The 14,324-nt window shown below is 39.1% G+C and overlaps 1 protein-coding gene across 5 annotated transcripts in view; it reads right to left on the bottom strand.

Moving 5' to 3' along the window:
- Positions 1 to 14,324, bottom strand: part of TMLHE (trimethyllysine hydroxylase, epsilon) — a 116,243-nt gene that overhangs the window by 67,070 nt on the left and 34,849 nt on the right. For all 5 annotated transcript variants that reach the window (XM_038588759.1, XM_038588758.1, XM_038588757.1 and 2 more), the window contains one exon: positions 402 to 578. In XM_038588759.1, coding sequence (XP_038444687.1) covers positions 402 to 578 — 177 coding nt within the window. The remainder of the gene's footprint in view (positions 1 to 401; positions 579 to 14,324) is intronic.

A 14,324-nucleotide genomic window follows, 5' to 3' on the forward strand; every position in this document is an offset into this window, starting at 1 on the left:
ACAAACCAAAAACCAGAACCTTAAATAAAAGCAAAATGGTGGCTTTTGGTGGGGGCAGGGGAGGAGGGATATAATAGGTGAAGGGGATTAAGAGGCACAAACTTCCAGTTATAAAATTAAGTCACAGAGATGAAAGGTATTATATAGGGAATATACAGTCAATAATATCATAATAGCATTGCATGGTCATAGATGGTGACTACACTTATTGTGAGCACTGAGTAAAGGTTAGAATTGTTAAATCAATGTCATACACCCGAAACTAATAAAACAGTGTATGTTAATTATACCTCAATAAAAAATAGAATACCCTACTTTAGAACAGGACAAACCAGGTTTTGCAAAAATAATTGTTCTTTAGAAGAGTACCCCAGCCAAGACCAAGTCTCTTGTCTACTCACAAGTGAAAAAGAGTGTGGTCTCATCCAGACGAATGGTTTTTGGCTTGATGCATAAATCCACACTGGCAGTATCCAGGCTGCGCTGGTGAGTCTTAGAGTTGTAGCATGATGCTGAGCGGCAGTGGTCTCGAAGCCAGACATAATCAAAGCGCATCACGGTGTTAGCATATTGCAGTTCTAGGGAAAGGGATTCTTTTATATTATTTGTTATATTATTTTGCACTGTTTATGTTATAGAGATAAATAAATATTTATTTAGGAAAACTTAAGAACAATTAGTAGTCAGAAAACTTTCTTCAAAAAGTCTTCTACCAAGAAACAAACAAGAGTACTAAGGGGAACACTAGTCCCCTACCAAATATAAAAGATACTGTAGAACTTCTACGATTAAAACAGTAAGATGCTAGGATAGGAATAGCATATAAAACAACAAAAGAATATAAAATGTTGGGATCCCTGGGTGGCTTAGAGGTTTAGCACCTGCCTTCAGCCCAGAGCGTGATCCTGGAGTCCTGGGATGGAGTCCCACGTTGGGCTCCCTGCATGGAGCCTGCTTCTCCCTCTGCCTGTGTCTCTGCCTCTCTCTCTCTCTCTCTCTCTCTCTCTGTCTCTCATGAATAAATAAAATTTTTTTAAAAAATAAAAATAAATAAAAAATAATATAAAATGTCCAAAATATACCTAAATGCATATAGAAATTTGGTATCTAATAAACTGACAGCTATAATCACTGGCGAAAATAGGAATTTTAAAATAACAACTAGATAGCCATTTGGAAAAAAGATACAATTGCATCTATGCCTCACATAGTCGCCAGGTCTCCAAGATAAACTCAAAACAGATCAGAGTTCTAGATTTGGAAAATAAAACCAGTGAAGTATTTTAAAAGGAAATACAGGTGGATAGAGAATATAAAAGATAAAAGAGGTAGTTGTACTACTGTTGCAACTTTTTTGTTAGTTTGAAGTCATACTAAAATAAAAAGTTAACAAAAATCAAAGACTCTCCTATTATACCAGGTTACTCACTCAGGAAAGGTAAATACAAATGAGATTAAACTTCTAAGAGGAATGAAAGCTGTAATATGCCTCGGAATAAAAAATTATGTGGAAGACTGCTATAGAGAAATCTATAAAACTAATCCTGAAGGGCTTGAGGAAATCTGAATGGAGAAATATGCTCAAACATGGGCAGATTCAATAATGAAAAGATACAAATTTTCCCACAAATTAATCCACAAAATTCCATGTACTTCCAATCCAAATTCCCATAGAAATTTTCATGTACTGGACAGACTAATTCTAAAATTTCCCATTCAGGGATCCCTGGGTGGCGCAGCGGTTTGGCGCCTGCCTTTGGCCCAGGGCGCGATCCTGGAGACCCGGGATCGAATCCCACGTCGGGCTTCCGGTGCATGGAGCCTGCTTCTCCCTCTGCCTGTGTCTCTGCCTCTCTCTCTCTCTCTCACTGTGTGCCTATCATAAATAAATAAAAAATTAAAAAAAATAAAATAAAATAAAATTTCCCATTCAGAATTAATAAACTTATAATTTTGAAGAAAAATAAAGTCATGGGGGAACTGTCTTACTAAAAATAAAAAATATTACATATAAAGCTACAGTGAATCAAAAAGTAAGATGAATAGGTCAAAACAGTATGGAGATTCCTCAAAAAGTTAAAAATAGAATAACCCCTGACCCAGCAATTGTACTACTGGTATTTACCTAAAGAAAACAAAAATACTAATTCAAAGGGGCACATGCACCTTGATGTTTATAGCAGCATTATCAGCAACAGCCAAATTATGGAAAGAGACCAGAGTCCATCAATGGATGAAGGGATAAAGAAGAGGTGGTATATACATATGACGGAATAGCAGTCAGCCATAAAAAAGAATGAAATCTTTGCAATGACATGGATGGAACTAGAGTATATCATGCTAACTGAAAGAAATCTGTCAGAGAAAGACAAATACCATATGATTTCACTCATGTGGAATTTAAGAAACAAAAAAGATGAACATAAGGGAAAGGGAAAAAAAGAGAGACAAAGCATAAGAGACTCTTAACTATAGAGAAGAAACTCAGGGTTGATGGAGGGGAGGTGGGTAGGGGATGGGATGGATGGATGATGGGTACTAAGGAGGGCACTTGTGATGAGTACTGAGTGTGCTATATAAAAGATGAATCACGAAATTCTGCTCTTGAAACTAACATTAGACTATATTTTAAGTAAAATTTAAATAAAAATGAAATATTAAAATAAATGAAATATAAAAAATAAAACTATTACACATTGGGGTGGCTCAGTCGGTTAAGCATCTACCTTAGGCTCAGGTCATGATCTCAGGGTCCTGGGATGGAGCACTGATTTGGGCTCCTTGCTGAGCAGGGAGTCTGCTTCCCCCTCTGCCTCTCCCCTGCTTATATCCTCTCTTTTTTCCCCTCTCTCTTTCAAATAAATAAAATCTTAAAAAAAACTATTATACAATGACAATCTTGGGGTAGGAATGGACATTTTAATATGATACAAAATTCATAAAAGATAAATCCGTCTATACGAAAATAAAAACTTAATTGTTTTGTAAACAATATAAAAAACCAAAATTAAGTGACAAATTCTTGAACTACAGGATCTATGGAATAATATGTAAAATTGTGTTTGTAGGGCGGCCCAGGTGGCTCAGTGGTTTAGCGCCACCTTCAGCCCAGGGCCTGTTCCTGGAGACCTGGGATCGAGTCCCACGTCGGGCTCCCTGCATGGAGCTTGCTTCTCCCTCTGCCTGGGTCTCTGCCTCTTTCTCTCTCTGTCTCTCTCTCTCATGAATAAATAAATAAAAAATCTTTAAAAAAATTGTGTGTAAGTAGTAGTCCTACATTTTTCCATGGACAGGATCCATAGCTTTCAACACAATTCCTACGGGATTCGTAACCTAAAAATATTGAGAACCCTGCCCTAGGAGTGACAAAAGTGATTAACTTAATTCAGATTGTTCATTACACTGAACTAATCCAGGATTTGACAAACAGCCTATGGGTCAAATAGAGCCATGTCCTATTTTTTGTATAGCTTGCAAGATAAGAACAGCTTTTACATTTTAAAAATGTCATAAAACAAAACAAAAATAAAATAAAATGTTATAAAACAAAAACAAAACAAAGAAGACCATGAAACATAGATTTTGCATGACCCATAAAGCCTGAAATATTTACTATCTGGCCCAGTAAGCAGTCATATGTAACTCTTCTTTCCATGACTGAGTTCATTCTTGACTTTGCACTTGCCATTGTCCTCCTTGAAATTATAAGTTCTTCTAATTTTTAAAAAGATTTTATTTATTTATTCATGAGCAACACAGAGACAGAGAGAGAGGCAGAGACACAGGCAGGGGGAGAAGCAGGCTCCCTGCAGGGAGCCTGATGCGGGACTCGATCCTAGGACCCTGAGATCATGCCCTGAGCTGAAGGTAGACACTCAACTACTGATCCACCCAGGTATCCCGTAAGCTCCCCTGATTAAATGACGATTTTTTCCTTCAAAGTCTAGCTAAAAATTCATTTATTCAAGGAAGCTTCCTTGAACAATCCTACATTTTCTTTGAAATTATGTATTTGGCAGGTAACAAGTTTTTTCAACCTATAAGGAGCTTTTTTATTTTTAGATTTTACTCATTTATTCATGAGAGAGAGAGAGAGCGAGGCAGAGACACAGGTGGAGGGAGAAGCAGGCTCCATGCAGGGAGCCCAACGCGGGACAGGATCCCGGGTGTCCGGGATCCGGCCCTGGGCTGAAGGTGGCGCTAAACCACTGAACCACAGGGGCTGCCTGTAGGTAACAACTTAATATGCATTTGTATATGGCATAAGGTATTCATGCTTCTTATGTTTATTTAGTATTCTATATTTCTTGGGATACCACATCTTACATCTTGGTTCCCTAGAAGTTGTCAGCTATACATAAAATTGATAGTACACAAATGTTTAGTAACTAGGCCAAAATGAAATATACAGAAAAGAAACTCGGGATTCATCTTGTCTCATCTTTGTCATAATCTACATTTAATCAGTCACCAAAGTTTGCTGATTTCACTTCCTAAATCTTATTTTTTTTCTCCTAAATCTTTCTAAAATCTACATGACGTCTCCATTTCTACTCCTTTATTCTATCATATTTAGGCAATCACCATCTTTAACAGTGGCCTCTATAAAGAGATTTTTTTTGTATTAATATGACAGCCTTATTTTTTTAAGAGTTTTTATTTAAATTCTACTTAGTTAACAGTCTGATATTGGTTTCAGGAGTAGAATTCAGTGACTCATCACTTACGTACATCACCAGTGCTCATCATAACAAGTGCCCCCCTTAATCCCCATCACCCATCCAGCCCCCAGCCCCCACCCACCTCCCTCCATCAGCCCTCGGTTGCTCTGTAGAGTTCAGAGTCTCTTATAGTTTGTCTCCATCTCTCTCTCTTTCCCCCTCCCCTATGTTCATCTGTTTTGTTTCTTAAATTCCACATATGAGTGAAGTCACATGGTTTTTGTCTTTCTCTGACTATTTCTGTTCACCATAATCCAATCTAGCTCCATTCACGTCCTTGCAAAGGGCAAGATTTCATTCTTTTTGATGGCTGGGTAGTATTCCATTGTGTGTGTGTGTGTGTGTGTGTGTGTGTGTGTGTGTACATCACCTGTACTTTATCCATTTATCAACTGATGGACGTTTGTACTCTTTCCATAATTTGGCTCTTGTTGATAATATTGCTATAAACATCAGGGTGCATGTGTCCCTTCAAATCTGTAGTTTTGCATCCTTTGGGTAAATACCCAGTAGTGCAATTGCTGAGTCTTAGGGTACTTCTATTTTTAACTTTCTGAGGAACTTCTGATGATGAGTGATGTGGAGCATCTTTTCATGTGTCTGTTGGCCATCTGTATGTATTCTTTGGAAAAAATGTCCATTCATGTCTTCTGCCCATTGCTTTCTTTCTTTCTTTTTTTTTTTTTTTTTTGCTCTGTTATGCGTTCAACAGACCTTTATTGAATGCCTACTATTGCCTAACCTAGGGGCACAGATTGGTGAAGCACACAAACATCTCTGCCCTCACAGCGTTTGTCTTCTAGAATCTTCCTACACATTGTGGCAGGAAAACCTGGCTTATCGAGGCGAGGGCCTAGGCTGTTGCTCGTTAAATCTGTCACCCGCCCACGCAGCTGGAGGGGGGCTCCAGCGTCACCCTCCCCGCCCAGGACACAGTTCGGACGTCCCTGAGGGCGTTTCGTGGCCTCGTCACTCTCCGGCCCTCCCGCGGCCCCCATGCTGGCCCGTGTTCCTGCTCCCTGCCTGCGTCAAATCTCAGTATGATGAACCAGGCCAAGCGCAGCCAACCGCCAAGCCCCCTTCCCCCCCGCAGGCCCTGTCTCGGCTCCCGGCTCCTTCCTGGCCCTCGCTGTGCCGGTGGACACCTGGGCAGACCCCAGGGGGTGTGGTGGACGGTGGCCGTCCGGCAAGACGCGCTGAGTTCTTTGCTTTCTGCAGGCGGGCTTCTACCGGCAAGGAGACACAGCTCAGACTCACTGCTGCAGAGCTCAGAAAGTTTGATCAGCTTTTTCTTGGTGGATGATAAATACTGAACTAATTTAAATCAAATCAAACTGTGTGAACATGTGTGGAGCTTCATTAGCGTCCAAGTGACTTTCCAGGCCTGATGGGAACTGGAGCCAGGAGGAACGGGGGGGTCGGGGGGAGATGAGGGGTGCTGTTTCTGCACCAACGGGCCCCGTGTAGTCCTCGAGACTCCCAGAATGTCTTGGGGCTGGGGCTGGACGAGCCACGGGGCAGGATGCACGTCTGGAAAATGCACATATCCTTCTGTCAAAGCTGAAGGCAAAACTCTTTTCCCTTTGGCGCTTGCTTCCCATGAAGGAAATACCAGGTTTCTCCTCCAAACAGGCGTGGAGGTCTCTTCTGGTTTGAATCACCAGCGTTGAACGTCGGCACCTGCCCGGTGCCTCTGTTGCCTTCCTCCCCCTGCGTCTCTGGTGTTAACACCGCTCTGTCGTCACCTGTCCTGGGTCTCGGTCTGTAACATCACAGTCAGTCGTTTCTGTAACTTGACCTCCGCGCCCCGGGGCAGATCTCCAGCTGCTCCTGCTGTGACTCGCCTAGCTCTGTTCCTGCGCACACGCCCCGTCAGCTCGCCTCAGGTCACCCGCTCGCAGGGACGCACCTTTCCTTCCCTTCTTTGCTGTGCATCCGGGGGGCGAGGTGGTTCCGTCCCCAGAGGAATGAAAACGAAGGCATGTCTGCCTTTCCTGCTTCGAGTACAGATGACAAAACTTTCTGCCCATTCCTTAACTGGACTATATGCTTTTTGGGTGTTGAGTTATATTAGTTTTTTTATAGATTTACCTAAAATCTATAAAGAGAGTTTTGAGCTCAGAATCCTCAAATTACATTCTATTTTGGAAAGAGTGTTGGGCAGCCCAAGGAGCTCAGCGGTTTAGCGCTGCCTTCAGCCCAGGGCGTGACCCTGGGGTCCTGGGATCGAGTCCCGCATCGGGCCCCCTGCATGGAGCCTGCTGCTCCCTCTGCCTCGGTCTCTGCCTCTCTCTCTCTCTCTCTCTCTCATGAACAAATAAAATCTTAAAAAAAGGAAAGACTATTCTACATTTTGGACCATCAGCAGGGCAAGATGATGCTTTAGTATACTGGTAAGACACTCATCTCCTATCTCCTCAAACTGCTAGCACCGCCTTTCCCTTCCCATTTTCAACTAATGACCTTTCTTACTCCTTCAAAGAGAATATGGAAGCAATTAGAAGAGAATCCACACATCACCCACTTACTTGCATTTGTGCCCATATATACTACCTTCCTTCCGGTTACTATGATTGAAATATCTGGGTACTCAACCAAGGCCAACACTTCCATTTATGGATTAGATCCTTTCTCTTCTCTCTTACACAAGTACTATACTTCTGAAATTCCTCCATCTTCCTCTTTTGCTTTATCAAAATTTCCCTCCCTACTGGATCATTCTTATCAGCAAACAGGTGGTAATTTACCCCCATCTGAAAACAATGTTCTATGTGTCCCTCCCCATTACCACCTCTGGTCATTTGTATTCCCTTTCTTTTTTTTTTTTTTTACAAACCAAAAAAGTGAATTTATTTAAATTACTAAAATAAGCTTCTAAAGTCATTTACAGATCACCTGCTACAATTATTTTTCCTGAAAGATATAAGTGACATTTATTTCTTTAAAATTATTTTGGTCAGTGAAACATTTAATAAAAACATTTGTTTCTCCATATAATATATGTGTATAAAATAAGCTTTTTCAAAAACTCTTGTTTTAGAATCATCTATAAATCAGATGGCCTGACTCCTGATAGTCAGGAGCAAGTTTCAATAAAGGGTATAAATTTATGAATACTGGTTGTCCTAGTTTGAAAAAACCAGACCACACTCTACACTATCAGGCATGGGATCCTCAAAAGGTAAATGATAAAGCCAATGACTGCCTCTAGTATTCTAAAACCAGTATTTCTTTTCACAGTGAAACTTAGGGCTTGATGTTTCCACTACCTTCTCCAATTTCCTCTTAATAAACCTGTTTTAAGTTTTAGAATGGTTTTAAATTCACAGAAAAGTTGCAAAAAGCTCCCATATAGCCCACACCCAGTTTCCCCTATTATTATCTTATATTTGTATGGTACATTTGTCACAATTAATGAATATCAAGACATTATTCATTAATAAAATATCGTACTTTATTTGAATTTTATTAGTTTTCCCTTAATGTCCTTTTTATATTTCAGAATTACAACTAGGACTCACATTACATTTAGTCATCAAGGCTCCTTAGGCTTCTGTGGGCTGTCATTTTCCTTGTTTTTATGATCTTGACAGTTTTGAGACATACTGGTCAGGCATTTTGTAAGAGTGTTACTCAATTTGGATTTGTATGATGATTTTCTCATGGTTAAAATGGGATTATAGTATGACCTATAGGATAGGTTTTTGGTAGAATGGCTACAGAAGTTAAGTGTCCTTCTCAGCACATCATATCAATGGTAGATCCTATTAATAGGACTTATTACAGATGATATTAACCTTTAATACCTGGCCAAGGTAGAGTTTGCCAGGTTTCCCTACTTAAAGTTATTCCCTCTACTTTCATATCCCATTTTTTGAGAGCGAATCACTAAATGCAATCTACATGCTAGGACTGGGGAGTTAAGACCCACTTCCAACTGGGGGGAGGGGAAATAACTACATAAATGATTTGGAATATTTGGAATTCTCCTGTAGGGGGGGGTTGTCTCTACTCTCCCCATTTATTCAATCATTTATTTATATCAACATGGGCTCATGGATATTTATTTTATATTTTGGGTTATAATCCAATACTATATTATTTATTTTCTTGCTCAAATTGTTCCAGCTTTGTCCATTGGCAACACTTTTACTTGGCTCCTGTGTCTCTTTAACATTGTCTCTCACTTTTTTTTTTTTTTTTTTAGCACTTCCTTACTTTCTGGCACTTCAAGATTTTCCAGGCTCATCTTGTATTTTCCCTGACCCACACCTAGAATAAGTCATTTCTCCCAGGAGAAATAGAGTTCCTTAGTTCCTTTTATTGCAGAATAGTATTAGAAATCAAGATCTGGTCACTGAGTGTACTCACTGCTACTGGGGTATCACTGCTTCTAGGTTTTTGCAGTGGACAGAGCTGGGAAATATACTGACCCATGTGAAAAAACATAGGTACAATTATTTATGTATGTATACATCTGTATCTATATTAAGTTAACCATGAGTTCATATTGATGTCTCCAACTGTAATCCTGAACCACGTGATTCATCCTAAAATTTCCCCTATGCTTATTTGTAACCATACTCTGATGTTGAGAAACCTGGCTCACACTATCTGCTATACTCCTATGTGTTTAATCCCAGTATACATACATAGCAGTTTTAGAATTATGAGTCTGTATTCATATAAGAAACAACTTTAAAAACTAGAGTGTAGTGTTTATGAATAGTTCCTTTTGTCTTCAGCCTTATGATTTCCAGTCAAAACAGTTTTCCAATGCTATGTATGCCAGCACCTTTCCCTCCATTCCCTTCAATAGTTCTGTATTTGTAATGCAGTTGGATTCATTTATCATGGGCTGCATTCTGCTGTCAGATCTGACCTCCTGGTAGATTTTTAAAATTTTGTATACATCTAAATATATATACTTTTACTGTTTGCTATAAAGTTCTATAGGTTTTTCTCCTCACATACAGTTATTGCTACTACATTGCCATACAGATTGCATCTACCATCCTAAAAAAAAGAAATCCCATGTTAGAGATTGGTTCTACTACCCTATAAAAACCACTGTTACACTACCTCCTCCCAAACCCCTGGCAACCACTGATTTATTTTTTTGTCCCTATAGTTTTCCATTTAACAGAATGTTATATGAATGAAATCATTCAGTATGTAGCTTTTGATGGTCAGGCTTCTTTCACTTAGCAAAATGCATTTAAGATTCATGCTCTTGTGTGAATTAATAACTCACTCCTTTTTAATTGATGAGTAGTATTCCATTGTATGGTTATACTACAGTTTATTAATTAGCCTTTTGAAGGATATCTTGGCAACTTCCCATTTTTGACAAGTATAAATAAAGCTGTTATTCATGTGTGGGTTTTTGCTGTGGACATAAGTCTATAAATCAGTTGGTTAAATATCTAGGAGTGCAACCGCTGGTAAGTCTGTTTAATTTTATAAGAAACTGCCAACGCAAAGGAGTTTCCGTTGCTCTGTATCTCTGCCAGAATTAGTATCGTCAGGTTTTTTGGGGGGATTTTGGTCATTTTGATGGTGTGTATGATATCTTGTTTTGGCTTTAATTTGCATTCACCTAATGAAAATGATGTTGAGCATCTTTTCATATACTTAGTTGCCATACTAATATCCTTTTAATGAAGTGTCTGTTCATATCTTTCCACTCTTAAAAACTGGGTTGTTTTCTTATTTTTAGAGACAGAGTGAGGGATGGAGTAGAGGGGAGGGAATGGGATGGGGGAAGGGCAGAGAAAGTGGAAGAGAGAGAATACCAAGCAGGCTCCATGGTTAGCACAGAGCCTGATGCAGGGTTCAACATCACAACCCTGAGATAACAACTGAGCTGAAATCAAGAGCAAGATGCTCAAATGATGGAGCCATCCAGGTGCCCCCTGTTTTCTTAAGTTTTTAATTTTATTTTTAAAAGGTTTTATGTAGGGATCCCTGGGTGGCGCAGTGGTTTGGCGCCTGCCTTTGGCCCAGGGCGCGATCCTGGAGACCCGGGATCGAATCCCACGTCGGGCTCCCGGTGCATGGAGCCTGCTTCTCCCTCTGCCTGTGTCTCTGCCTCTCTCTCTCTCTCTGTGTGTGACTATCATAAATAAATAAAAATTTAATTAAAAAAAATAAAAGGTTTTATGTATTTATTCATGAGAGACCCAGAGAGAGAGAGGCAGAGACCCAGGCAGAGGGAGGAGCAGGCTCCCTGTGGGGAGCCTGATGTGGGACTCGATCTCAGGACCTGGGATCACAACCTGAGCCGAAGGCAAACATTCAAGGTGCCCCTGTTTTCTTATGTTTTAAGAAGTCTTTATATATTCTGAATACAAGTCTTTACTCAGATACGTGGTGTGCAAAAATTTTCTCCAAGTCTGTGGCTTTTCTTTTCATTCTCTTAACAGTACTTGTCACAGAGTAAATGTTTTGAATTGTGATAGTCCAATTTATTATTTTTTCCTTTATAGATTATGCTTTTAAAGTTGTATCTAATAACTTTTTGCTCAAAGGTAACACACACTTTGTGCTGTTTTCTTATACAACTTTTATAGTTTTTCTGTTTATATTTAGACCTATAATCAACTTTAAATTAATAATTGTACCAAATATGAGGTATCAATGTTTTGTTGCATATGGATATCCAATTGTTCCATGTTACTTTTTGAAAACCAAATCTTCATAGAAAGAATTGACTTTGCATTTTTGTAAAAAATCAGTTGACTATATTTGTATGAATCTATTTCTGAGCTCTCCATTTTTTCCCATTGATCTATGTGTCTGTCTTTTTCCCAGCACCACATTGCTTTGATTACTGTAGCTTTATAGTAAGTCCTAAAGTCAGGTAGTTTGAGGTTTTTTTTTTATTATTTTTTTCAGAATTGTATTGACTAGTCTGGTAACTTTGCCTTTCCACATACATTTTATTTGTTAGGTTTTTTAAAAAAGACTATTTCTTTGAGAGAGAGAGAGAGCATGTGAGTGTGGGAAGGGGCAGGGAGGAGAAGGAGAAGCAGACTTCCCATTGAGCAGGGAGCCTGATGCAGGGCTTCATCCCAGGACCCTGAGATCAACCACTGAGCCACCCAGGCGCCCCAATCACATACATCTTAGAATCAGTTTGTTGATATATACAAAAAAGCTTGCCGGGATTTTAAGTAGGACTGCACTGAATCTATACATCATATTGAGAATTCACATTTTAATAATATCGAGTCTTCTAATCCATGATTATGGAATGTCTTTCCAATTATTTAGTTGATTTCTTCCACCAGTATTTTGCAATCTTCTACATACAGATTCTAAAATATTTAACTAGAGGCACCTGGGTGGCTCAGTGGTTGAGCATCTGCCTTTGGCTCAGGTCATGACCCTGGGGTCCTGGAATTGAATCCCACATTGGGATTCTGTGTCTCTCATAAATAAATAAATAAAATCTTTGAAAAACAATAAAATAAAATATTTAACTACTTAACCTAAGTACTTATTTTTTGGTGCTATTATAAATGGTATTGCTTTCTTAATATCAAATTTCGGTTGTTAGTTGTTATTATATAGAAAATGACTTCTGTATATTAACCTTGTATCATACAACTTCATTAGACTTACTTTCTTTTTTTTAATAAATTTATTTTTTATTGGTGTTCAATTTGCCAACATATAGAATAACACCCAGTGCTCATCCCATCAAGTGCCCCCTCAGTGCCCATCACCCAGTCACCCCCACACCCCGCCCACCTCCCCTTCCACCACCCCTAGTTCGTTTCCCAGAGTTAGGAGTCTCTCATGTTCTGTCTCCCTTTCTGATATTTCCCACTCATTTTTTCTCCTTTCCCCTTTATTCCCTTTCACTATTTTTTATATTCCCCAAATGAATGAGACCATATAATGTTTGTTCTTCTCCGATTGACTTATTTGAACTGGAGGGTATTATGCTGAGTGAAATAGACTTACTTTCATGAGTTTTTTTTTTTTTTTTTTGTAGATCCTTTGGCGGTTTCTATAAAGATGATCATATCATTTATGAAAAAAGTTTTATTTCTTCCTTTCTAATCTGTATGTCTTTATTTTCTTCCTTTATTGCACTAGTTAGGATTTCCAAAACAATGTTGAACACAAGTGGTGAGAAAAAAAGATCCTTGTTTTATTCCTGATCTTAGAGGGAAAGCATTCGGTCACTCTCTCTCCTTTTTTAAAAAAAGATTTTATTTATTTATTCACAAGAGACACTGAGAGAGAGAGGCAGAGACACAGGCAGAGGAAGAAGCAGACTCCATGCAGGGAGCCCGATATGGGACCCGATACCAGGTCTCCAGGATCAGGCCCTGGGCCAAAGGCCAGCTCTAAACCGCTGAGCCACCCAGGGATCCCCTCGGTCGGTCTCTTGACATTAAGCATGATGCTTATTGTATATTTTCATATGTATCTTTCGTTATGTTAAGAAAGTTCCCTTCTATTTCCATTTTTTTGAGCTTTTATAATAAGTGGGTATTAAATTTTGTTAGATTGGTTTTCTGAACCTAATGAGATGATCATATGGTGTTTCTTAGTCTATTCATTTGGTGGATTGCATGGATTTTTTTTAATATTGAAAGATCCTTGTATTTCTGGGATGAACCCTACTGGGTCTGGATGTATCATCCTTTTTATATATGGTTGGGTTCAATTTGTTAATATTGTACAAGGATTTTTGTGTTTATGTTCATGAAATACTGGTCTATAGTTTTCATTTCTTTTACTGTCTTTGTCTAAATTTGGTATTAGGGTGATGATGACCTCAAAAAATAAGTTGGGAAGTGTCCCTTATTATTTTATTTTATGGAAGAGAATGTATAGAATTGGTGATATTTCTTTCTTAAATGTTTGGTAGAATTCATGAGTGAAACCATCCTAGCCAGGTGTTTTCTTTTTTGAAATTATTTTTACTATTATTTATTTAATAGGTTTGGGACTATTATTTATAATAATGATATTAATTATCATAAATATTCACATTTACTTTTTCTTGAGTAAGTTTTGGTAGTTTGTGTCTTGATTAGTCTTCTTAGGCCACCATAGCAATATGCTTGCTTAAAGAATGGAAATTTATTTTCTCACAGCTCTGGAGGCTTAGAGGTCCAAGATCAAGGCAGCAGCCAATTTGGTTTCTGGTGAGAGTTCTCTTCCTGGTTTGTAGATGGCCACCTTCTTACTATGTCCTCATGAGAGAAAGAGGGTTGGGGGTGGGGGGCTATCACTGGAAAATATCACTACTCTTCCTTTTTCATAATAAGGATAGCGGTTTATTTAGGCCATGGCTCTACCCTCATGACCTCATTTATTCACCTCCTTAAAGACCTTAACTCCAACACAGTAATATGAGGGTGGATTAGGGCTTCAACATGAATTTGGGGGGAGGGGAACAATTTGGTCTATAGTAGCATATTTGTAGGAATTGGTCCATTTCACCTAAATTATCAAATTTGGGCAGCCCAGGTGGCTCAGCGGTTTAGTGCCGCCTTCAGCCCAGGGCATGATCCTGGAGATCCAGGATCGAGTCCTGTGTTGGGCTCCCTGCATGGAGCCTGCTTCTCCCTCTGCCTGTGT

The sequence above is a fragment of the Canis lupus genome, chromosome X (assembly GCF_011100685.1).
Source record: "Canis lupus familiaris isolate Mischka breed German Shepherd chromosome X, alternate assembly UU_Cfam_GSD_1.0, whole genome shotgun sequence".
Lineage (NCBI taxonomy): Eukaryota > Metazoa > Chordata > Mammalia > Carnivora > Canidae > Canis > Canis lupus.